General features: G+C 50.4%; 1 protein-coding gene across 1 annotated transcript in view; it reads right to left on the bottom strand.

Moving 5' to 3' along the window:
- The window catches only part of LEO1 (LEO1 homolog, Paf1/RNA polymerase II complex component), an 892,878-nt gene that overhangs the window by 114,152 nt on the left and 754,126 nt on the right, over positions 1-24,600 (bottom strand). The window contains exon 9 of the mRNA XM_069624834.1: positions 22,989-23,124. Within this exon, the coding sequence (XP_069480935.1) occupies positions 22,989-23,124 (136 nt within the window). The remainder of the gene's footprint in view (positions 1-22,988; positions 23,125-24,600) is intronic.

Here is a 24,600-nt window from a genome sequence, read left to right as displayed (position 1 = left end):
CGGGCAACACCAAGGGTTTGTTGAGGTGAAAGTCCGACGGCACCTTGGGCATGAAGGAGGGGTGCGTCCTGAGCACTACCCTTGTGTCGTGAAAAGTCAAGTACGGGGGCTTGCAGGAAAGGGCCTGGTTCTCACCCACCCGTCGTGCGGAGGTGATGGCCACAAGAAACGCTGTTTTCCACGACAAGAACTTCAACGGAGCTGAGTGCAGAGGCTCGAACGGAGGTCCCATGAGCTTGGTCAGCACCACGTTGAGCTCCCACGCCGGGGCCGGGGCCTTCACCGGCGGGAACGATCAGAACAGTCCCTTCATGAATTCTTTCACCAGACGATGAGTCCACAAAGACGTCCGTCCCGTGGTTCTGGTGTATCGGGAGATCGCAGCAAGATGAATCTTGATGGAAGCGTGCGCTAGTCCAGCCTTGGCCAGCGTCAGTAGGTACGGCAGAACTTGAGGAGCCGTAATCCGTAGAGGGTTAATCTTCGGTGCGTGGCACCAGACAGAGAACCTCTTCCATTTGTGTCCGTAGCATTTAAGAGTCGAGGACACCCTGGCCTTTGCAAGAACCTCTCTGCAGTCGGCCGGTATGTCGTAACCTCGAAACTCTAACGCTCCAGGAGCCAGGCCTGCAAGTTCAGCGACTTCGGGTTGTGATGGAGGATGGCGCCTCCTTCCCTGGAGAGAAGATCCGCGTCCACTGGCAGCTTGATTGACGGGGACGCTGACAAGTCCAGAAGGTCCGGGAACCATAACTGCCTCGGCCACGCAGGTGCGACGAGGATCATCCTGCACCGTGACCTCTTCAGCTGGTTGATGAGCCGGATCAGCAGCGGCAATGGAGGGAACGCATATAGGAACAAGCCCTCCCAGGGGAACGAGAAAGCATCGCCCATGCTCCTCGGCTGGGGAAACCTGCTGGCGAACCTCCGGCACTTGGAGTTCGACGCCGTCGCGAACAGATCGATCTGGGGTGTGCCCCACCGTCGGAAGAGGCAGTCCACTAGATCCTGTCATAGTTCCCACTCGTGGCACGAGCGCAGCTCTCTGCTGAGCGAGTCGGCGATGGTGTTTTTTATCCCTGCCAGATGGAACAGCACCAGAAACATCCCTTGGGCGATGGCCCAATGCCACAGATCCTGAGCCTCCTTGGACAGGGCTGGGGATCTGGTACCCCCCTGCTTCCTGATGTAGAAAATGGTGGTGGTGTTGTCGATGAAGATCCTCACCACCTTGCCCTTGAGGGACGGAAGAAAGGACCTGAGGGCCCAAAACACTGCACGGAGTTCCAGGACGTTGATATGGAGGGACTTATCCGTGGGCAGCCAAAGGCCCCTCGCGTGCAGATTTTCGGTGTGCGCTCCCCACCCTTCCAGGGAGGCATCCGTGGTCACCGTCTGATGGCCCGGGGTCTGGAAGTCCATGCCCGTCGTCAGATGCGCGCGGGTGTCCCACCACCGGATCGCTCGCCGGAAGCTCTCGTCGAGTGTGATCCTGTCCTCGAAGCTGCCCGTCGTCTGGATCCAGCAAGCGTCCAAGAACTCCTGTAACGGGCGCATCCGAAGCCTGCACAGGCGGATGAGATAAATGCAAGACGACATTCCGAGGAGGGACTTGAGGGACCTCACCCTGGCCGCGTCCGCAACCAGCATCCGCTGCACCTTGCCCAAGATGGCCCTCGTCCTTTCCTCCGACGGAGAGGCCAGACGCGCCACTGTGTCGAGCTTCGCTCCCAGAAACAGTGCGTCTTGAGCGGGCACCAGGTGGGACTTGGCGTAGTTTATGGAGAATCCCAGGCCCGTGAGTAGTTGGACGGTCCTCGCCGTGTGCTCCGCGGCAAGCTCCTTTGTCTTTGCTCGGATGAGCCAGTCGTCCAGGTAGGGGTAGACGTGGATCCCCTCCAGGTGCAGCCGCGCCGCCACCGATGCAAGGCACTTGGTGAGCAACCTGGGTGCCGACCTCAATCCGAAGGGAAGGGCTCTGAACTGGTAGTGACGCCCTTGGACCACGAATCTGAGAAACTTTCGGTGTCCCTTTAGGATGGGGATATGGAAGTAGGCATCCTCCAAATCCAACGACGACAGGAAATCGCCCTTCTCCAGCTGACCCAGGACGTGCTGGAGGGTGACCATCCGGAACTTCTGTGTCTTGATGAATTTGTTCAGTCGTCGTAGGTCCAGGATGGGACGCCATCCTCCCGTCGTCTTCTTCACGAGGAAGTATATTGAGTAAACTCCGGAGCCCCGAAGCCTCTTTGGGACGAGCTCGATGGCGCCTTTCGTGAGCATCGCCTTTACCTCCAAGAGAAGTTGAGGGACGTGATGTTCCTTTCTGGCCACGGGGGGGGGGACGCGCTGGCACTTCTTTAGAAAGCGCGTGACCCTGGGCCAGGGCGTCCAGCACCCAACGGTCAGTGGAGATGGATTCCCACACGCTGACGAAGTTCGCCAGCCGGCCTCCCACCGGGGTGCTTCGGTGGGGGCGCGACCCCACGGCCGTTCAGTCCTGCTTCGACGAGGCTTTGCCGCCTTGCCCTCCTTGGCGACGACGGCGGGGGCCGGCCGACTTGCCTCGTCCCCTGTAGGCTTCTTGCAACGACGAACGGGCCGCTTGACGATAGGTGGAAAATCCGCCGCCGGAACCTTTGGAGGCACCCTGCTTGCCCCCGCCGCTCCGAAAGGGTGGCCGTTGTTGCTGGAGAACACCAAGAGCCCGGCCCGTCTCCGTGTCCGTCTTGATGGCTTGTAGGGAATCGTCCACTGTTTTCCCAAACAGGTTGTTCCCGTCGAACGGCATGTCCAAGACTCTGGTCTGCACGTCCTGACGGAAGTCAGTTGCCTTGAGCCATCCACGCCGTCTAAGGCACACGCCGTTGCCCAACTGGCGAAATCCAGTGTCAGCGATGTCCTTTGCTATCGTAATGGCGTGGTCCGACGCCACTTCTCCTTCCTGCAAGATCTCTAGGGCCTCTGCCCTCTTGTCTGGTAAGAAGTCCAGCAGGGGGGCGATTTTGTACCACAACTCCCTGTCGTAGCGGGCTACGATAGCCAAGGCGTTGGCAGCCTTAATCGTCGTCGCTGCCGATGAGATGAGACTGCGTCCCATCGTGTCCAATTTTTTTCCCTCGCCGTCCGGCAGGGAGGTTGACGTAGAGGCCGAGGCTCCCCCCGCTTTCTTCCTGGCCGCCGCAGAGACGACCAAGTCCGGGGTCGGCTGTGCCCGAAGGCACAAGGGGGCCGCGTCCGGGACCCGGTACTTCTTCTCGTACCGGTCCCTTCTCGCAGGCGTTGTGGATGGGTTCTTGAGAAGGGCGAGAACCTCATCCCAGATATCGTCCAGTAGAGGTACAGCGAGGACCGTCTTCCTCTTGGTCTCGCGCCGTTGATAAAGGAAACCTTCCTTCTTCTCTTCCGGGCAGAGCTGGAAAAGCTCGGCTGCCCTGGCGATCATGGCATGAAACGATCCAATCTCGTCGGGCGGGGAAGCCCGGGGAGGAGGTGACGACGGGAGATCCTCGTCGTAAACTTCGTCGTCTGTGCCCGTCGCGGCCGTGTCAGTCCCCGTATCATGCCCACGGGTCGTGGAGGAGGGCTGATCAGGGCGCGATGGTTGAAAAGGAGGTGGAGGATGAATCCTTCTCTTAGGAGGGGGGCTTCCAGAAGGGCCTGGCTCCGGGTCCCCCGTCAGGAGAGGTTCCTCCATTGGTGGTAACGGCAATCTCGTCCTTATCTCTGAGCATAAGGACTGTATAGCCAACAAAATGGCCGCCGAGTTGTCTTGGGGCACTGGTTGAGGGGAGTCCGATGGGCGGTCAGGAGCCCCGTCGGCACCCTCGACATTCTTGTCGTCTCCTACGTCGGGGTCCCTCCCGACGGGCTGGTCTTCTTCCACGCCAACGCCGTGGCTTAAGACTTCGATTAGCTCCTCCTCAGAGGTTGAGGCCGAATCCACGACGACCTCCTGCCCCCCCTTTTTCTTCTCCGTCGGAGGTTTCACGGGGGTCCTGTCGATGGGCATGAAAGAGGACTCCCTCCACGGTGGCAGGGAGACTCTGCGCCCCGAGGTCGCCACCACTGGTGTAGCCTCCACAGGCTGAGCCAGGGCCGCCGCGACTGTCTCGATGGAGGCCTTGGCCGGGTGGATTAAGGCTTTCACCACCTTAGGTGCGCTCACCGCCTTCTCCTTGGGGGGGGGGGTCACCGCCTTGCTCCCCCTCCGATGGGGCCTTCGAGCCCCGGGTGCTCGGCCTTCCTCTTACCCGAGCCAGAGCGTTGGCTCGTGGTTGATGGCGCCGGGAGGATGCGCCCTGCCTGGTGCCCGTAGAGCCCGACCGTTCGGCGCTCCCGGTGCCAGCGGACTCGCGGTGCTTGGCCTTCTGTTGGACCCCCGTCGCCGGGGCACCCTCAAAGGTCTTAGAAGACCGCTCGGACTTCTTCTTCTTCTTCTCGCCTGACGGGCTCTTCCCTTCCAGCCAGTTGGCAAGACGCAGATGGCGGTCCTTCATGGTCCGCTCCGACATATTGCCGCAAAACGCACAGTCCTTCTCCACGTGCGTCTTGTCCTCATGTAGGCAGTAGAGGCAAAGGGAGTGTTCGTCCTCCTTAAAGACATTCTGAAGCTGGCATCCAGGGCAGACCCTGAACAGCTTTCCGGGCGTCGAGCTTCCCTTCTCCTGGGCCATGATCGAGATGGGCCTGAGAAACTTCTGGAGTCCTCCAAAAGCGTGGCTCGACGAAATCTTCACCCTTGAGGGGCGTAGAAGAATCCGACACGGGTCCCCGTTGATCGGATAAAGAAACGGTGGAGCTTGAGGCTCTTTTGACCAAAAAGGAGAAAATTTTCCTAAGAAAAAGCGCGAAAAACGCACTAAAGCTCAAGAGCAATAGCACGCGGATCCCAACACTTAAACGTGCGGTAAAAATCTGAAGATGGGTGCCAGAGGCGGGGCTTAGGGAGATGGCAGTCATTGGCTGTGGTCAGTATGACGCAGAGATTAGTGATTGGTTACTACTACGAAAGACAGATCAGAAACGAAACTGATACTGATTTTTCTTTACCGAGGATTCCCAGCCTGACGACGGGGAATATTCATGAGCATGTGAATCCATGCCAGACCCCATGCTGGAGAAAGTCTCTCTCCATTCTTACAAAGACACGCCCAAATCGTACACTCAATCTCAGCAGCGCTCGGAAAGGGTTGTACATATGGAGGGTTCCGCGGCTTCCAGGCAGCCGGAACGCTCGCCGTCTCAGAGCCGGTGCAAACAACAACAAAAAGGGGGGGGTAAGGGCTTTTTCCAGTCCCCCTCCTCAGAGCCAGCCTCTGAAGGAAAGAAGGCATGACACGCCCCTTCGGGTCCACGTGTATCCGGTCGGGGGGCAGGCTTGCTCTCCATGCACATTTCTGGCACCAGAATTTTGCAGACCCCTGTATCCTCTCCGTAGTATTTACGGGGTACTGCCTTCGTATCCCAGCCTCTCCTCCTTAGTACCCTCCACTCCCACAGGTTGGGACAGCAACCCTTTTGGCGGAGATCGGGTCACTCGTAGAGAGCCAGCAGTGGAGGAAGTCCCAGTCTCCCAGCAAAGCTTTGGCTTTTATTGCAGGGTTTTCGCCATTCAAAAGAAGAACCAGGCGGGCCTGAGAGTTGTGCTGGACCTTTCCACCCTCAACCTCTCCCTACCCCTGCAAAAATTCAAGATGGTTACGCCAGCTTTTATAGTGGAGACATTGGACAAGGGAAACTGGATGTGCTCCCTGGACCTGAAGGACGCGAACGTTCATGGGCTACCATTTTCAATACAAATTTGGCCTCAGCTTGGCCCTCAGGGTCTTTACCAGACTCATGAATGCTGTGGCGGCCCTCCTCAGAGCGCAGGGCCTCCACATCTACCCACCCATACCTCGATGACTGGCTCATTAGAGCTACATCTCCGGAAGCGGTTCGCCACTCTTCCCATGCCGTTATGAACACACTGCACGATCTGGGCTTCTCGCTTAACCTCAAGAAGTCACAGCTGCAGCCTACACAGACTGACATTCTTGGGTCTTATCTGGGACACATGCTCCGAGAAGGTCTTCCCGTCGGCAGACAAAATCTCGGCCATCAAGAGGGCCACCGCCCACTTCCTCAGCAGAGAAGTGGCCTCGGCATGGTGGTACCAACATCTCCTGGGTCTACTGGAAGCAGTCCTATTAGCTGTGCCGCACACGAGACCAAGGATGAGGAGGATCCAGCTGCATTTTGCAGCCTCATGTGATCAGGAGTGGGGCTCGCAATCCGAGACCAACGTTCCGCCATCTCTCCACCCAGACCTAACATGGTGGTCCATGGACTGCAACCTACTGACGGGCAAGCCCTTTCGGCCTCCCTCTCCGCAGGCCACCATCACCACAAACTCCTTGCTTGAGGGCTGGGGAGCCACCCTGGACGATCTCTCAGTCCACAACACCTGGACTAGACAGGGGTAGGAATACCACATCAATAGGTTGGAGCTGAACGGCCTCTGGCTAGCGTTCAGAGCATTCCTACCACTTCTCAGGGCAAGGTTGTCCTCATCCAGACAGACAACTCGACCAGCATGTACTACGTCAACAAACAGGGAGCCACGAGATCCCTTCCTCTGTGCAGTCTGGCGATCAGCATGTGGGAGTGGGCCCTGGAAAACGACATTTGCCTCTCGGCAGTCCACCTCCCGGTGGGGAATCCAACCTGGAGGCGGACAGGCTCAGCAGGCTGGGAGCGGACAATTCCGAGTGGCAGCTAAACAACCTAATTATTCAGGAGATCTTCAACAGGTGGGGTCACCCCCACTTGGATCTTTTTGCCACCTGGCACAACAAGAAGTGTCCCCAGTTTGCATCCTAGCAAGGTCAGGGCCGGGGCTCTCTGGGCGACGCAATTCACCTCCAGTGGACCGGCATGAAAGCCTACGCCTTTCCGCCCACTCCTCTGATCCACAGGGTAATTTGCAAAATCATGGAGTCTCCCCGACTCATCATTCTGAGAGCTCCATGGTGGCCGGCCAGGCCATGGATTTTCGGAGCTACTCGGCCTCTTGGAGGTGCCCCCGATACACCTTCTGACGGGCCCAGCACATCTTCTGGCGCAGCAGGTGGGGCAGCCATCCACCCTGCGCCAGGGAAACTAGACCTCACAGCGTGGTGCCTGAGCAGGTAACGCTTCGGCACCTTAGCCTCTCACAGGCCAGTCTGGAGATCATACAAGGTGCCAGGAGCAAAGCCACCAGAGCCCAGTACAAAAGCAAATGGACCAGATTCTGCCACTGGGCAGACTCCAAGGGAATTGACCCCTTGGCATGCACTTTGGACGACGTGCTCTCCCTTTCAGCGCACCTCGCTCATTCAGGCGTACAACTGGACACCTGCCACGCATACCTTGCAGCCATTTGGGCTTACAAGAACTCTGAAAAAGGCATTTTCTCCTCCTCCAACCCTATCGGCAAACATCGGACGGGTCTTGCTAGGCTCTACCCCCCCGTCAAGAGACTGCACCCAGTGTGGGACCTTAACATAGTCTTGGGCGCACTGGCGCACAAACCATGATATGATATGATATGATATGGCATTTGTAACGCGCCTATACACAAGTGTTTCAAGGCGCGACGAGGCAGGGGGGGGAACAAGGGGAGACAGACAACGATCTTACTAGGCCAGGTGTCATTCAGATCGCGCAAGTGCAAGGGTAGAGGGGAAGGGAAAAGTGCATGGGGGAAAGGGAGAGGGGAATGGCATCCGTGGACATCAGGCTGGTCACCATCAAGACGGCCTTACTAGTGGGCCTTACGTTGGCTCGTAGAGTCAGTGAGATCCAGGCGCTGGTTGCCTCTGCGCCATATACCACCTTTCACAAGGACAAGGTAGTCATGTGGACACACCCGGCATTTCTGCCCATGGTTCCGTCTGCTTTCCACCTGAACGAGGAAATAGTCCTTCCTACGTTTCTTCCCAATCCTATGGACGAAGCACAAAGAGTGCTGCACTGCCTGGATGTCAGACGTGCTCCGAAATTCTGCTTGGACAGGACCAAGGGCTTCCGCAAATCAGACGCCCTGTTTGTCACTTTTGGAGGCTCAAGTCAAGGCTATCGGGCCTCTAAGGCTTCCATATCCTGCTGGATGGTCTCTGCCATCAAAGAAGCCTATGATGGCCAGCACAAGCCGCTTCCGGCCAACATGCATGCCCACGCAGCCAGGGCCAAGGCAACGGCCATCGCATTCCAGCGCCATGTCCCTTGGCAAGTCATAAGCGGGATGGCCACTTAGGCCTCTCCCTCGGCTTTCTGCAAGCATTACTGTTTGGATGCCGGCTCTAGATCTGATGCAGCTTTCGGACAGGTGGTTCTCAGAAACCTATTTGCTTAAGGAGGGTCTCTAGTCAAAACGAAATTGGAGTTTCAGCACAGCAGCAGGGCTTCACCGGGCAAACCAACGGTCCTTCAAGTTCCTCTTCAGATTTCTTCGTCCAGTAGTCGACTGTCTTCTAAGCCTCGCCTTTTATGCAGGTTTCTCCTATTCATCCCAGCCAAGCTGTCAGTCACCCAGCAGGTTGGCTGCCCTTGCCGGACAGTCAGCCGGCCCATCACCTAAGGGTCCATTCCTGCCTCCTAGGAGACTAAGCACAGGGGGTTTTGGGCACCTCCCTCGCTTCCTACCCCCGCCAGACACCCTGGAGCCAGAGGCAGGCTTCACTTGTGAATCCCACCAAAGGCAAAACGAACAAAGGGACCAAACCTGGCTTGGCGCGCAGAGTAAAACTCAAGAAGGACCTTTCCACAAAGAAATGGTGAAAAAAGAAGACCGGGGCCATTTTGACAAAAATGGCTCCCTTGGGTGCTTTACTGCAGCTGTGAACGGAGCCTGCGGTAAATGCACACCACTGTAGTTAAAAGTAAACCACTAAGCAACCCCTCCAGCACCCTATTGTAATATAATGTGTGCAGGGTCTAGAAAGTTACAAAGTAAGGGAAGTCAATTTCACTTCACTGCTCTTGGAAACAGTAGTTAATCCAAGAGAAGGTATTTAAACCTTGGGAAATCTAAAAGTATTCCCTGTGCCACTGCACTAAAGGTGCTGTGTGACAATGTAAACAGATGATGCCTATGGAGTTTGTCAGACGCGACCACCAGAAGAAACAGAGTTCAAAATCAGATTAAAATACATGAGACAGTGGGAAGAAAAGTGTCACACTCTCTCCAGGCAAAACGTTAAAGTCCTAGAGTCCAGCAAAAGAGCTGGGGGTCTCTAAGGTAGAAGGAAGGAATTAGCACATTTCTCAGAATTCTCCCTAACACCAGGGCCAGGGTCCCCATCCTTTCACAGGGGGCAAAGCTGTAACCCAGGCCACCCAGAGGTCCAGGGCAGTCAGGGGTGATGTCCCTGGCCTTGGGCACCCGTCTCCCATGTGGGTCTTTTGTCCCCCAAGTTCAGCAGTGGTTGCAGGGAGTCCCGGCAGGGTTCCCATTCCTTCCTGGAGGGGAAAGCTGTAGCGCTAGCCAGCCAGAGGTCGGGGATCATCACGGTTGATGTATCTGACCTTGGGCGCCTCTCTCCCTTGTTGGTCGACTGCCCCCCCCACCCCAAGTTCACCAGTGTTCCTGGAGCTTTGGCCAAAGCGCTCACAAAATGGTCCAAAATGTTAACCATTTGTGACGAGTGGCACACATTCTGTCAGGGTGCCTATATAGACAGAGTATACAATCAACACTTTCTGTGGAGTTCATTTTGTCAGAATATTCACCCTGCAAAAGTATCACGGTGCAGTATGTGCAAGTCACCATACCACCGTGCAGTACAATCGGTGGGCGACAGTAACAGAAACCTTCACTGATTGCAATTGTGCCAGCACAACTGTGCCATTGGCACAAGGTGACAATGTGTCCTTCACCTCTTTCCCAGAAAAGTATGTGCCAATAATGACCTACTATTCTCTCACATGTGAAGTGCATGTCAGATTGGGGGAAGTGTGTTTCTGGGATTGTTGCAAGAGACATGTGTTGAAGCAACAGTTGTGCTAAATGATAAACTGTATGTCTGGCCATATTCATGGGGTTTTTCATTTTTCCATTTCCTAGTGAGGGTTTGTGGATTATCAGCCACTCTTTCATCCAAAGTGCTGCAGGACATTTCAGAGGGCAAATCTCATTGGGGGCTCGGAGAGATGCTCTCTCGGTCCACTGTCTTGGGGTCAGGGAATGTGCCTTCAGCAGCTCAGAGGAGCCATCTGCGATGACCAGGCAAAAGGAGATGTCCTCCTCCCTCTGACCTTATAGTGGTGCACCTGGGAGGAAATGAATTGGTGTCTATGGGACGGAAAGGGGCACGGGAGCTATTGATGGCGGAACTGGAATGGATATCACAGAGGTTTCCAAACAATGTTGTGGCCTGGTCACAGATGATTCCCAGGAGGGATTGGAGAACTCCAGGGAATGAAAAGGCCATCAACTCCTCGACGAGGAAACAATGGCGAGCTGGGAAGACTCACAAAGGGCAATAATAGAATTCAGACAATTCACCATGGCGTCATCGAAGGTGAACTGATGTTTCACTGAGAAAGGATGGACCTTCTAAAAAGAGGCATGGACGTTTTCATTGCAGGCATTTTGACCTTTTCCCAGGCGCTATGTTGCGGGGGGAACCCGGTAACTGTTGGGCTTACTGGATTGTGTGGCATGCTAATAAAATGTTGAGTAAATATGTTGACAGTGAGATTCATACTTCCTTGCAATTGATTAGTACGTTGTGTTCATAGAAAGTCAATGTATTAAATATGTCGGTGCTGCCTATTTGCAAACCATCACCACTTTCAGCAGTCCAATTCCACTTGCTGGCCCTTGCAGTTCTGTTCTTGTGACCTTCCCCCTTAAATCACAGGACCAATGTGAATGAGCAGGGGGTTTTGTCGAAAGTGTGCCAGCAATTGTCTGGCAGGGCCTGTACTTTCCTATTCTTCACTGCCAGCGTCTAAGTCGCCTCTGCCTTTTCACCTCACTGAAACACTAATACGTTACGTGGTTGCTTCTCACCTGCATTTCCCATCCACCTGCACCCCATGGAGGTGGGGAGGGTGCAACACATGTTGGCTGTCTCTGAATTGGTATTGTGGGTTCCATCCTCCTCCCCACACTAGTATTTGTGTAATGTATAGCTGAAGATTACATCTTGCTTATATTGTTTGTTGTAGGTGCAGGTGTGTTGTAGCCATCTACCCACTTGTAAGAAAGCAGTGAGCTGGTCCTCAGCATTACACATGAGTGTTTGCAAAATAGTACTCCGTGTTTTGTAGCGTACTGAGAGTACATCACATTGGAGAGAGCTGCTACAGTTTGTGAGCAGAGTCTGGACATGTTGGAGTACTTGTGTGGTCTTGGTCTGTGGCATTCAATACCAATTACTCTACTAGGTTCCCTACCTTGAGAAGAACAAGTTACTTAACTGTAACCTTCTTTCAAATGGATGTTCCTCCCACATATTCCTCATCTTAGATATCTGATCTCCCAGCTTTGCTGCGTCGGAAAATAAATGTCACCAGAGGGTGCTGTGCTTGAAGCCGTGGAGTCGTAGTCCCTCGAGGGCCGCCGTCGAGCGTCGACATCATCCGCAGTTTAAACGACTCAAGCCGCGCCCGTTAGCTCAGTTCTGGATCTCAAAGTCCTTCTGCTCTTCAGGAAGTTTGAGTGCAACTTGCGTAAACTGTACAGAGGTGTGGGTTGGGATGAGGAATACGTGGTAGGAACATCCAGTTGAAAGAACGTTACAGTTGGTAAGTAACTTGTTCTTCGAAATGGATTGTGTCCTCCCACGTATTCCTCATCTTAGATAGGCTCCCAAAGCAGTGAGAATTTGTAGGAGGGAGTACCAGAGATTTCAATCATGGACTGAATGAAGGATGGCTTTTGCACCGGAACACCCCTCTGAAGAGTCGTGGAAGTTGCCATGCCCCCGGTTCAATGAGCCCTTAGCCCATCTGGAGGCTCTTTCCCAGCCAATTTGTAGCACTCCGAAATTGCCAGAATTATCCATCTGGATAGTGGTTTCCTCGTTTAGAAACTCAAGGCCCAATTTGTGTCCAGTATATACAACCAACAGTTGGTCACTTTGTCGGAAATTCACTAGTCTAAAAATATAGAAACTGAGAGCCCTTTTGGGTCCAGCCGGTGCAATCTCTCCTCCTCTTTACTTGCGTGTGAAAGATGGTAAAAGGAGGTTAAGGTAATTTTCTGTGACAGGTGGAAATCGGAGACTATTTTAAGAATGATGGTTTGACCTTTAGAATGACCTTGTTCTTATGGTAAATGATGTGAGGAGGCTTACAAGAGAGCGCCTGCAACTCACTCCCCCTGCGGGCTAATGTTATAGCCACTAGCAAAATTGTTTTCAAAGTGAGGAGCCTTAACGGGCAAGAATGTAACGGCTCAAAGTGGGCACACATGAGAAATTTTAAAACTAAATTTAAATCCAAGATGGGTACCTGAAAAGGTGTTGGAGGGTACACATTTGTAGTCCTTTTAGAAACTGGGTAACTAAAGGCACTTTAAAATAAGAAACCTGTTCAGGAGGAGCGCTTAAATATAGATAGCGCTGCTAAATATCCTTTCATCGTACCAACTTGGAGCCCCAAATTGGCCAAGTGTAAAAAGAAAGAAAGTACTGTAGGAGTATTACATAAGAATGGATCCACATTCTTATCCTTGTACCAGTTACTGAACTTGTTCCGACGACACCGGTACAAGGATTTTGTTGCTGGCCTTCTGGCCGAAAGCAACATCTCCATTACGTCATCCGGGAGGTCCCAATCCTTATATCTCAGCCTCTCAGAATCCTTGCGTGAAGGCTGTGCGTCTTGAGCTCTGGATGGAGAACCCGTCCTTCCTCTTGCGAGAGAAGATCCTCTCTTTGTGGAAGACGTATTGGAGGGCAGATGGACATGTCCAGAAGGTCCGGGTACCACGTCCTCCTGGCCCAATCCGGAGCAATTAGGATCATGGATTTCCTGAACTTTCTCAACCTCCTGATTACATGAGGAATCACAGGGATTGGAGAAAACTCGTATAGGGGTGGAAATTCCCAGTCCACCATGAACACGTCCTAGAGCTCCTCTCAGAGGAAATTACCTTGAGCAGTACATTTTGCACTTCCTGTTGACACTGGTCGCGAACAGATCCACTTGAGGGGTTCCCCAAAGGGCGAAGATCTCGAAGGACTTCCTGAGCTAGTTCCCATTCGTGAGAAACTGTACTCTGCCTGCTCATAGCGTCAGCCGCCGTGTTCTGCTCTCCGGCTAGGTGAACTGCTGACAGAGATTCCTTCTTGCACTGCCCAGAACCAGAGCTGCATTGCCTTTCTGCACAGTGGTAGTGACCCTTCACCTCCTCTCTTGTTGAGGTAGTACATGGCCACTGTGTTGGTCATTATCAGGACATTTTTTGCCTGTACAGAGGGCCGAAAGGCCTTCAGCGCTAGTCTGATTGCCCTCCGCTCCAAAATGTCGATGTGTAGTTTGGACTCGATGGAGACAAACGACCGGTGATTGTCAGGATCGTTGGTATGCGCCCCCCACCCCATGAGTGAGGCGTCCAGTCACTACTGTTATCTCTGGCCATGGTTGCCAAAAATATTCTCCCTTGAGGATATTTTCCTTGCAAGCCCACCATAGAAGATCTTGAGCCACTCTGGCCGGTACTTGCAGAAGATCTGACATATCCCCCAAAGATTGGGCCCATTGAAGGGATCTCATTCTCAATCTGGCCTCTGGCACCAGAAAAATGCAGGATGCCATGAGGGCGAGCAACCTCAGAAAATTGAAGGCTGGCAGATGTTGGGCATTTTGAAACATTGTTACAATTTGCAGAATGTGGTAAGCTCTCTCCTCGGGAGGCGAGGCTTTGCCCGAGGAAGCCAGGACTGCTCCGATGAATTGGAGTCTTTGGCGTGGAATCATTTGTGACTTCTTGTAATTGAGGGAGAAGCCCAGTCTGTGTAAGAAGTGGCAGGTCATGGTCAGATGTTCCCGGGCTCGTTCGGGTGAACTTGCCCTTATCAACCAGTTGTCCAGGTAAGGGTAGACATGAATTCCCCCCTTCCTGAGACTTGCTGCCACCACAGCCATCAGCTTGGCGAAAAACCTTGCGCGGAGGTCAACCCAAATGGCAGAACTCGAAACTGATAGCAAGAACCGCCAACCTTAGGTACTTTCTGTGCTTGAGATGGATTGGCGCATTAAAGTAAGCATCCTGAAGGTCCAATGAAACCAGCCAGTCCTTAAGTTGAAGAGCCTGAAGAATCTGAGAAAGGGTCACCATCTTGAACTTGTCGTTCCTGAGGAATTTGATAACATTTCTTTTCTTAATTCCAAGATGGGTCTCAATCCTCCGTCCTTAGGAATGAGAAAATAAGGGGAGTACCAACCCTTGTTCCTCTCTGCTTCAGGTACATGTTCTATTGAACTTTTCTCTAGCAGGACTAAAATCTCCCGCACAAGAAGCAGGTCTGGAATGTTGACAGAATTGGTTCCCGGTGGATGCTGTTGAGGTCCTTGGCGAAAAGGAAGGCAGTAACTATGGGTACTATCTCTAGTGGCCAGGCATCTGACGTAATGCCCCGCCATTTATTCAGATATCGAGTGATCCTGCCTCCCACCAGGGTCTTGTGCGTCAAGACCTCAGAGTGGCTTTGCAGCAGCTGCAGCAGTGGCTGAGGAGGTAGTAGCCACTGCTGGGGCTGATCTAGCACCTTTTCCTCTTCCACCACGAGAGGGTTTTCTCTGTTGGCCCCTTAGACTGGCCTGTCCCCTCCCTCTTCCAAAAGAGGAGTAGAAACGAAAGGGACGTCTCCTCCAGGAAGATGACCCTGCGTAGGAGTGTTGCTGAGGCTGCCTTATAGCGGTGGAGAGTGACTGAGCTGCCGCTTTAGAGGTCTTCAGCTTCTCCAAGCTCTTGTCCGCCTTGCTGCCAAACAGCCTCAAGCCGTCAAAGGGCATATTGAGTAATCTGGATTGCACGTCCGGTGCAAAACCGAAATTTCCTCTGCCATGCAAATCTATGTGGCACTGCGCTAGATGCCATGGAGCTGCTTAAACTAGGCCAAGCCTGCTGATGAAGGTTTGAATCCCAGGAGGGCCAAACTCAGCCTTTCATCCTTCCGAGGTCGATAAATGAGCACCACACACCGGGGGTAATAATAAGCAGCACTAAAATACCCGAGGGTTCATAGCGCTATATAAATGCGAAATTATTATTAGTCCAATCCTAACTGGAGGCATTCCTTCATAGCCTCCTTTCCATCTCTTACTATTGCCAGGAAACCATCCCGTTCCTCGCCCTCCGGGATGTGTTCAGCCGCTGATGTCATACAGTCCCGCAGGGTGTATGTAAACCTTGCCAGAGAGCAAGTTACATTCGTAGATTTAATGGCCATGCTGCCCGAAGAGAAGACTTTCCGGGCCCAAGCATCAACCTCTCTGTCATCCCCATCAGGTGGTATCGAAGGGTAAGCCGACTGTCTAGTGGAGGTTGCAGTTAAACCACCAAGCTTTCTGGCGAGGGATGCTTTGACAGGTACTCAGGATCTGAGGATGGTCTGTACTTCCCTATAAACCTTTCACTTACTGCAGGCCCAGAGTCTGGGGTATCCCAAGTTGCCATCACCCTTTTTAGCAATTTCTTATGGAAAGGGGGGACAGGGTCCCTTTGAGATCCGTCATTAAGGATGTCGGTCATATCGTCCTGGTCAAATCTTGGGGAAGCGGTTTTCCATCCCATGAAGTCAATGACTCTACCCATTAGGTTTCTATACCCAGAGTCTGCATGATCTGCAAGGTCTGGCTTCTCAAAACTCTACTTCAGGGGAAGTATCTAGGCCACTGGCTGTGTGAAGGCAATCATAATGATCAGCCATCTTAGAGTTTGGGTCCATCAACTCCTCAGGAACCTCTTTAGTTCCAAATCTAATCCCAGCTGAAGTAAGATCCTCTTCAGAGGAATGCTCTTCGTAAATGGAGGACAAAGATCTAAAAAAATTCTTGTCTGGGTTGTGGATCTTCTGTGGTGAATAGCGTGGCATTGATCTAGGCTTTGACAAAGGTGTCGATTTTGGCATCAGAATTAAAGAATGCCTCGACAAAGGCATCGAAGGCGTCTATGATAAGACTCTGGCTTTGACGGTTTTGAAGTCGTAAAGGGAGGCCTCGACTGTCGCGGAAGGTATCGACGCCATCTTCGGCGGCGTCCTCCAAGTTGTCGTTGACGGCTGAGTTGAGTCTATATTCGACTTCGATGTGGTCGCCATTTTGTCAGCCGTCACCTCCTTGATTTATGCACTGGTGGTTTCACTCTTTTTCCATGAGGTGTCGGGGAGCTTTCCCCCGATGACACCCTCAACTTTTGTCAGATCTAGCGTGCCTGGTTTTTGATCTCCCTCAGTCACTCTTGGAGTGGGCCGGGTCATGATCTTCACGCTGCTTTTTTGAGGGGGTCTAGGCCGCATTCTCGAAATTGTTTAGCATCAAAGCCCTAAAGGCCTCCCATTTTTCGGGGGAATCTTGCTTGGAAGGGTCGGATACAACCCTTCAATCAGACGAGGAAGAAGAACTATGCCGTTGCTTCTTTGATTTTTTGGATGAAGAGGAGGAATTCCTCAAGCAACTCCTAGACCTCCATCTCCTCGACTCGTGTCGAGACTTTCCGCTCGACCCTTCAGAATCTCTTTATCGTTTAGAAGACTTATTAGATTCCTCCCCCCACCGCCAGCTTACCTTTCCCTTCCTTAAGAGCCGTATTGGACATAGCTTGAAAGGAATCACATTCGTCAAACCGATGGTCATGGCCCAAACACCAAAGGCAATTACGATGGGGGTCGGTAATCGACATATTTTTTCCACATTTTTGACATTTTTTAAAACCCATCTTTGGTGTGGATGGAGTCGAAGAAGACATTTTGTCTAAAAAACATATGTGCCGTTTTGTGACACGAAGCAGTGCTCGGAAAAACAGAACTGAGCTAACAGGCGCGGCACAAGCCCATTATAATGTGGAGGACGTCGATGCTCAACGGCGGCCCCCATGGGACTACGACTCCGCGGCTTCCAGCTCAGCAAACTCTGGTGAAAAGAAAAATGGCAAACCAGCAAAGCTGGGAGATAAGATATCTAAGATGAGGAATACGTGGGAGGACACAATGCATTCGAAGCACAGATACCTATTGTTTCATTCTTTATCTGTTATTTGGGCAGTGAAGGTTTCCATTGCAACAGTAGTCATGGCTTCTCGTCGAGCAATGTCTGGTGCAGAGGCTTTCTCTGCACTGATGGAGTTTCGCTCGGAGCAAGGCACAGAGCAGGATGTGCAATCTGAAACAGCTAGTGCTTCTGATGGTGAGCAGGAAGTTGATTTGGGAATTAAGTTTTCCATGGATGCTAGTTCCTTCTCCTCATCATCCGATGACGAAGAGGATGAAAGAGTACATGCATCTTTTCTGACACTTCCCACACGAAGGGTACCTGTAAGGATGAGGAAACATGCAAGGAATGTGCCAGATCCTGACATGGCTAATGAGCAGCAGTGGGTGCCTCCAGCAATGGCTCAGCCTGTTGTGCCCCCTTTCACTGGAATATCAGGGTGCACAGTAAATACAGGTGGGCTTCAGAGGGTTATAGGTCAAAGGATCAAAAACAAAGGGCTCGAATGCCTTTTTTTCGACTCCAAAAGGACCGAAAAAAAGGGTTGCGTTTTCTTTTTATACAAAACGTTTTATGCATACTACACTAAAAACATATATAAATAAATAAAAAAACATTCAACCCTTTTTTTTCAATCCTTTTGGATTCGAACAAAAGGGCATTCGATCCTTTATTTTCAATCCTTTGGCTGGACACCCTTCAGCCCATTTACTTTTTCAACCTTTTTCTTGATGATGGGTTCATTGCAGATGTGGTTCAGCAAACCAATTTGTACACTGCACAGTTCTTGAGGTCACAGGGTCCCACTCTCAAACCACATTCCAGAGCACAATCATGGGTTCCAACGACCAATGTTGAGATGAGAACATTTTGGGTCTCATTCTGCTCATGGGAATATCGCCGAAGCAGTCTATCTCAATGTACTGGTGTACTGAAGCAGTATTTTAACCCCTTTTTATCCACCAACAAGGAGTAGAAATAGTATTCAAGCACTGCAACGTATGTTGAATTTCAATGACAACTTGGCAGCATTACCCAGAACGGACCCAGATTGTGATGGGATATTCAAACTTCAGCCGTTTCTGAAGTACTTTACTTAGTGATTTTCAGAGGGCTATGTTCTTAGCCAGAACATATCCATTGATGAATCTTTGATATTGTTCAAAGGTCTGCTAGTGTTCAAGCAGTACGACCCCCGCTACCTCCCCGAGCAAGAGAGCACGATATGGGATCAAGGTCTACATGTTGTACGAATGTACAGCTGGTTATGCCTACAGCATGAGAGAGTACAATGGAAAATACTCCACCCTAAACCCTCTGGGCTGCCCAGCCCATTTAGGGTTAAGTGAAAAGATTGTTTGGGATCTTGTCAAACCATTGCTCCACAAGGGTCACCATTTGTATGTGGACAATTTCTACACAGGAATTCCACTCAAGGAATTGTACAATGTGGGCCCATTGGCATGCAGTACAGTACGCAGTGACCACAAAGGCTTCCCCATACAACTTGTGTTTAAGAAGCTGGACAAAGGAGCATGTATGGTATTGCGGCAGGATGAACTGTTAGCAGTAAAATTCTACGACAGTAGAGATGTGCACATGCTAAGTACTATTCATGATGAAAGTACTTCAGTAGTCACTGTGCGCGGGCAGGCTCAGCAAGTGCGGAAGCTCAACTGCATTCTGGACTACAACAAGTACAAGGGTGGAGTAGATAAAGCAGACCAATTGCTTCAGCCATACCATGATTAACGCAAGTCGCGCAAGTGGTACAAAAAGTTGGCCATACACATTATGCATGTAGCCATGCACAATGCTTATGTTGTGTACCGTGCAGCCGTTCCACAAAACCACCTCTCATTTCTGATCTTTGAAGTTGTACAATCTCTGACTATTATCCATGTACAAACTTCCTCCTTTCCAGAGGTAGATGTGGCCAGATTTAAAGGTCGACACTTTGCAGATTATGTTCCTGCCACAGCCATGAAGACACAACCTTACAGAAAATGTAAGGTGTGTACAAAACAAGGAATGAGGAGGGATACTCTGGTGTACTGTCCCCAATGCCCTTCCAAAACAGCCCTCTGCCTACAGCCTTGTTTCCTTTTGTATCATACAAAGGAAAAGTATTGGGAGATCGACTGATTTCCGGGAGTGCCCATCATTCCTTGAAAGGGACCCATAGGCCCTGAATATGTGCATGCCTTACAAAGGAACGGCACTCCTGCATCATGCACTGGAGGTGTACTTTCAATAAACATGCAACAGCATTTCAACTCACTTCACTTTAGCGTGCCTTCACAATCATTGTTAGTCCTGCTCCCTCCACTTAAGGCCTGCCTTGGAAAGGCACACCACTTCGGTACCTTTCACTTGAGGCCTGCCTTAGAAGGAAAGGTCAGCCTGGCTCCCTCTACACGAGGTGTGACTTGCAAAAGAACGCAATTCAGGCTCCTTCCACTTCAGGCATATCTTGGAAAGGAATGCCACTCCAGTTCCCTCCACTTGAGGCGTGCCTTGGAGAAGAAGGGAACGCCACTCTGGTTCACTCCTCTTTGGGGTGTCTTGGCAAGGCATGCTAGTGCAGTACGCTTCAGTTGAGGAATGCCTTAGAAATGTCAGTGAAGCTCCCTCTGCTTCAGGCGTACATTGGAAAGGAATGCGATTCTGGCTCCTTCTTCCACTTGAGGCTTGCCTTACAAAAAAAGTCAGTCCTGCTGCCTCCACTGGAGGCGTGCCTTATACAAGAAAGGAGCACCATTCTAGTTCACTCCCCTTTGGCGTGCCTTGGCAAGCAATGCTAGTCCTGCTCCCTCCACTTCAGGCCTCCCTTAGAAAGGCACACCACTTCAGTACCTTTCACTTGAGGCCTGCCTTAGAAGGAAAGGTCAGTCCATCTCCCTCTGCGCGAGCGGTGACTTGCAAAGGAACACAATTCAGGCTCCTTTCACTTGAGGAGTATCCTGGAAAGGAATGTCACTCCAGACCGTTCCACTTGAGTTGTGCCTTGGAGAAGAAGGGAACACCACTCTGGTTCACTCCCCTTTGAGGTGTCTTGCCAAAGCAGGCTAGTGCAGCTTGCTCCAATCCAGAACTGCCTTAGAAAAAAATGTCAGTGAAGCTCCCTCCGCTTCAGGCATACATTGGAAAGGAATGCTATTCCGGCTCCTTCCACCTGAGGCTTGTCATGCAAAGAAACGCCAGTACCGCTCCCTCTACTCGAGGGGTGCATCGGAGAAGACGGGAACACCATTCTGGTTCGCTCCAGTCAAGAGGTATCTTTTGAAATTAGTAGACGCCACTTTGGCTCCCTCCCTTGAGGTCTAGGTTGCATGAAAGTGGTACTTGGACACCATCTATATAGCGGCGGTGTCTCGTCACCCTGCCTTGTTCATTGTTTTACCTGAACTAATGTCATGTTTGGTGTGACTGAAATGTCTTCTGTAGGAATGTCTTGCATACGATTGGTGAGAGAGTGAGGTAAAGCTACGTAGTACATACAGATATGATTTCTGTGAATTCACTTTCCCAGCACTACAGAAATGATTAGCATGTTAGTGGATATGGGTTTAGTGTGGGTATGGTTTCAGATATGAATGTTTCAACATGACAGGTGAATGCAGGCATACTTGCTATGGGCATACTTGAAGTTGGTGTGAAAGACAGCGCCTGTAGGCCAGGTAGCCAAGTGAGCCAATGTCCACTTGCCATCAGTGTGCATATACGGTTGGTGCCACATGACATTAGAATGCAGACACAGTTGATATGCAAGTACTGGAAAATGGTGGGAAAGATTTCGCTAGAGACACGGTTGCATTGTGAGCAAATGTAAGTAAAACCCATATACTTTTTCAAGGAGACATCAGCAACTTAGGGCAGGTGTAAACCCAAGACTTGTTTTGTGTCGGTCTAAAACAGCAAAGGGAAAGCAAACCCAGTGTTACTCTTTATAAATGACTCAAGGTTATTCTAGGCAGGTAAAACCTAATGCAGACTTATTCTGGACAGGCTAACAGCAGGTCAGGGGAAGCAAGACCTAGTTGGGGAACACTCTTACAATTATCCTAACAGGAATAATAAAGTGAAACCAACAGTATTACTTTTGGGAAGAGGCACAACCAAATCACAGGTTAGTAATATACCCTAACATCTACTTTCTGTTAGACTGGCGAAACAGTTTCTAAGGAAAGAAAAGTGTCACATATACTTTTCAGACACATTCAAGGTAAGTAAGAACTTTTTAACTGTTCACTCTCGGAGTTACAGTTACCAACCAACTTATTTGCAGGTAAGTAACTTTTAGACACTAAATACTTATTCTTTTGTGTAGGCAAAAGGCCCAATCCCTAAGTATTTCCATTATTCTTGGAGCAGGAGTTTTCTCAGTGGCAGAAGGGGGAGAGGGGGTCACTAGGGTCTAGTGTCCAACAGGCAGGTTTGGACAGGTTCTTAAGTAGCAAAAGTTTGAGTTCCTAAGGTAGACTGTTAGAACAAGTAAGTACTTTAGAGTTAGTTGAGGGTCCAGGGGCTTCACAGAAGACACCCTCGGAGGATTCCATCAGTGGAACTGGGTGAACTTGATGAGAGGCCTCCCAATCACAGAAAACACCCCACAACTACACAGGAATCAAAAGAGACTTAAGGTAAGTAAATACCCAAGCCAGCACAGTACCTCAGCACAGAAGAAGATTTTGCAGCAGGACAACTTCAGGATCTGCAGCCAAAAACCCAGTCTGTGGATTCCTTGTCGTGGTGACTGAAAACTGGACCTTGGAAGGGACTTTGCAGCACGGATCAATGGGGGAAGGCCCTAGGCAAGGTTTTCCTCGTGGCTGGATGCAGCTCTGTGGATTTGGCACCTTTTTCAGGAGCACAGAAGACAGCATATCGCTGGTCGAATTCTCGTTAATATCAAGCAGATAAGTGTTGTGTAGTCTCACACAGTGTTACTACATCAATTCTTACCTAACAGAATGTATATGAAATATTTTTAAATTGATGTTTTTTGGCAAATGTGATACACGTTTTTACTTATGTATCTTCTTTTGATGTTTCCTTGTACACAAAGTCTGTAATTTAGATGAATTGTATTTTGAGGCCTAGATTACAAAATATACATATGAAAGATTAATACAGAAAATTCACACCAGAGGAAGGGGCATTGGCCAATCTGGTGACTGCAACAGCAGCAAGTATATACATTCTACGACTCCTGTTCCAGGCAGCCGAGGAGCAATTCTTGTGGTTTTATGTGGGGAGGCAACAGGGAGCCTCCCCACTGTCCCCCCCAAACCAAACTCAACCCTTTCCACTTCCTCTCTCCGCACTTGCATGCAGGACCAGAGATTTATGCTCCTGTCTGACGCACCTCCCACCTCAGAGTGCAAATGGCGTTCACGTCCTGGCGGGGGAGCGGACATGGCCGGTAATGGCCCACAGCCCTATAAGAGTCCTTGTGCTGGTGGCCCGTTACAGGCCATGCCCGCCCACCCGCCGCCCCCACTGGGGCGCGGCAGTCATATTATAAATATTATGCAAGCAACACGTTAGTATTATCATAATTTGTGAACATTTGAACAGTCCGTCTTTCAACAGTAGGGGCAGAGTAGTTTATCTAGAGCAGGGGTGTGCAACCTTTCATTCTCCAGATGTTTTGAGATAAAACTCCCATCATCAATGCTGAGGAATGGTGAGGGATCATTGGACTTTTAGTCCAAAACATTTATATACCAGGAATTAACATTTAAAGATTTTAATATAAGCATTAACATCTAAAGGCCAAGTGTCGAGAGTACCTTAATCATTTCTGTACGCTGAGATTCTGGATCTCGGCCAGCCATGGGCAGGATGCGAATCTTCTGAGTCTTGGAGCATCGGTCCGCAAGAGACAGAGTCATCTTCCTGTGAGTAGCACTGTCAGTAGAGTGAGGTCTGGGAAAGAAAAGTTCCTTTTTAGAAGACAATCAAGAGCAGCACATAACTTAATGATGTTACCACAGTAAAACAGGCAAGATATAAGTAATAACTAAAAACCATCAGACTGTTATTTTTCAACTCATGCTGATAATGGCTGCGCACACCATGGTACCATCCAGACTTACCCTACAAACATTTTCTGCAGCTAGGTTTACTAATTTCCTAGTTACTGTGCATATAACGCCCATTGGCAAAAATAGGTTGATGCTCTTCACCCTTACGTCTAGAGGGACAAACACATTAACAGATTTTCAAGGCGTTTACAGAAACTTAGGAGACAAGTTAATTTCAATACACCATCACAGAATAGAAAAACACTCTAAATAGCTTGTTTACTTACAGGGCTCAAAGGTTGTGATGGTCAAACACCATAGGAGGGCAATTTAACAACAGTATAGAAATCCAGCACATATGTGAGCTGCAAATATAAATTCAGGAACCTTGTTTTTATCCACAAGAGCCTCTAAAACGTCAGCAGACAGCACTTGAATACAAAAGGTCAACCTGTGATTCAACCCAAAGATTTCCTTGGGCATTTCCTTTACTTCACATTCCCTCCTTGACCCTTTGACGCCTACTCCGCCACCCCCCTACGCCCCAGGCCTCCAACCCCCCCAGAAAGTTGTGGCCGAAAACAATAATGTGCCTGCGGTTCCCGGAACTTGAGGGGCACAGAAATCATTTCCCCTCATTTAAGAAATTAATATATGCCCCAAGGGCAAAAAGGAACGGTTTGGATATTATAGCATATCTGGGTGACTTTGTACTGGAAGAAACCTTCCAGGGATGGCTGCTGGCTGGTCTTGTGGCTCATGTGCCTGGTTAGCTAAAACAGCCTACTCACCCTCATTTCAGATTAAAGGGTTCTGCCATGCCTTTGCAAACACAACGTAAATATAAGGTTTGGATTGCTGCAGGTAGCAGCCTATAAAAATAGGAAGATGCAAGCACGAGCTGCAATGGCCTACCCTACAGGACAGTGAACTTTTGCTCCCACTTTCCTCCCAGCTAGGTTTACCACAGAATAAGTGGCTCCTCCCCAAGTTACACGTTTCCGGGATGAGAGCCATCTCAATTGTACTCACATTGATCTATTCGATAGCCTTTATCTGGTAACAGGTTGGGTATCTGAGTACCTGTGGTGTACATGGGGAGACCATGAAAAGAATATGCAAAGAGTTGTCTGGTGAGCAGTCACTAGAGTTGGGGCAGGTTTGTCCAGAGGTGAATAAGGAAGAATTAGTAGAGATTCACCATTGAGGCTATATCACTAGAAGTGGGCTCCTGTTTTGTGTTAAAAGTGAAATTGCTTTAATGGATATTTATTATGCAATTGGGTACATTCATGTATTTTTTATTGTAATTTGCTGTGTTTGTTGAATACAATATTGCAATCTCTTTGCATACAATGAACTGACTAATGTGAACTGC

Source organism: Ambystoma mexicanum, chromosome 11, assembly GCF_040938575.1.
Source record: "Ambystoma mexicanum isolate Mex_15411 chromosome 11, UKY_AmexF1_1, whole genome shotgun sequence".
NCBI classification, from domain to species: domain Eukaryota; kingdom Metazoa; phylum Chordata; class Amphibia; order Caudata; family Ambystomatidae; genus Ambystoma; species Ambystoma mexicanum.
This window is presented reverse-complemented; position numbering and strand designations above follow the sequence as displayed.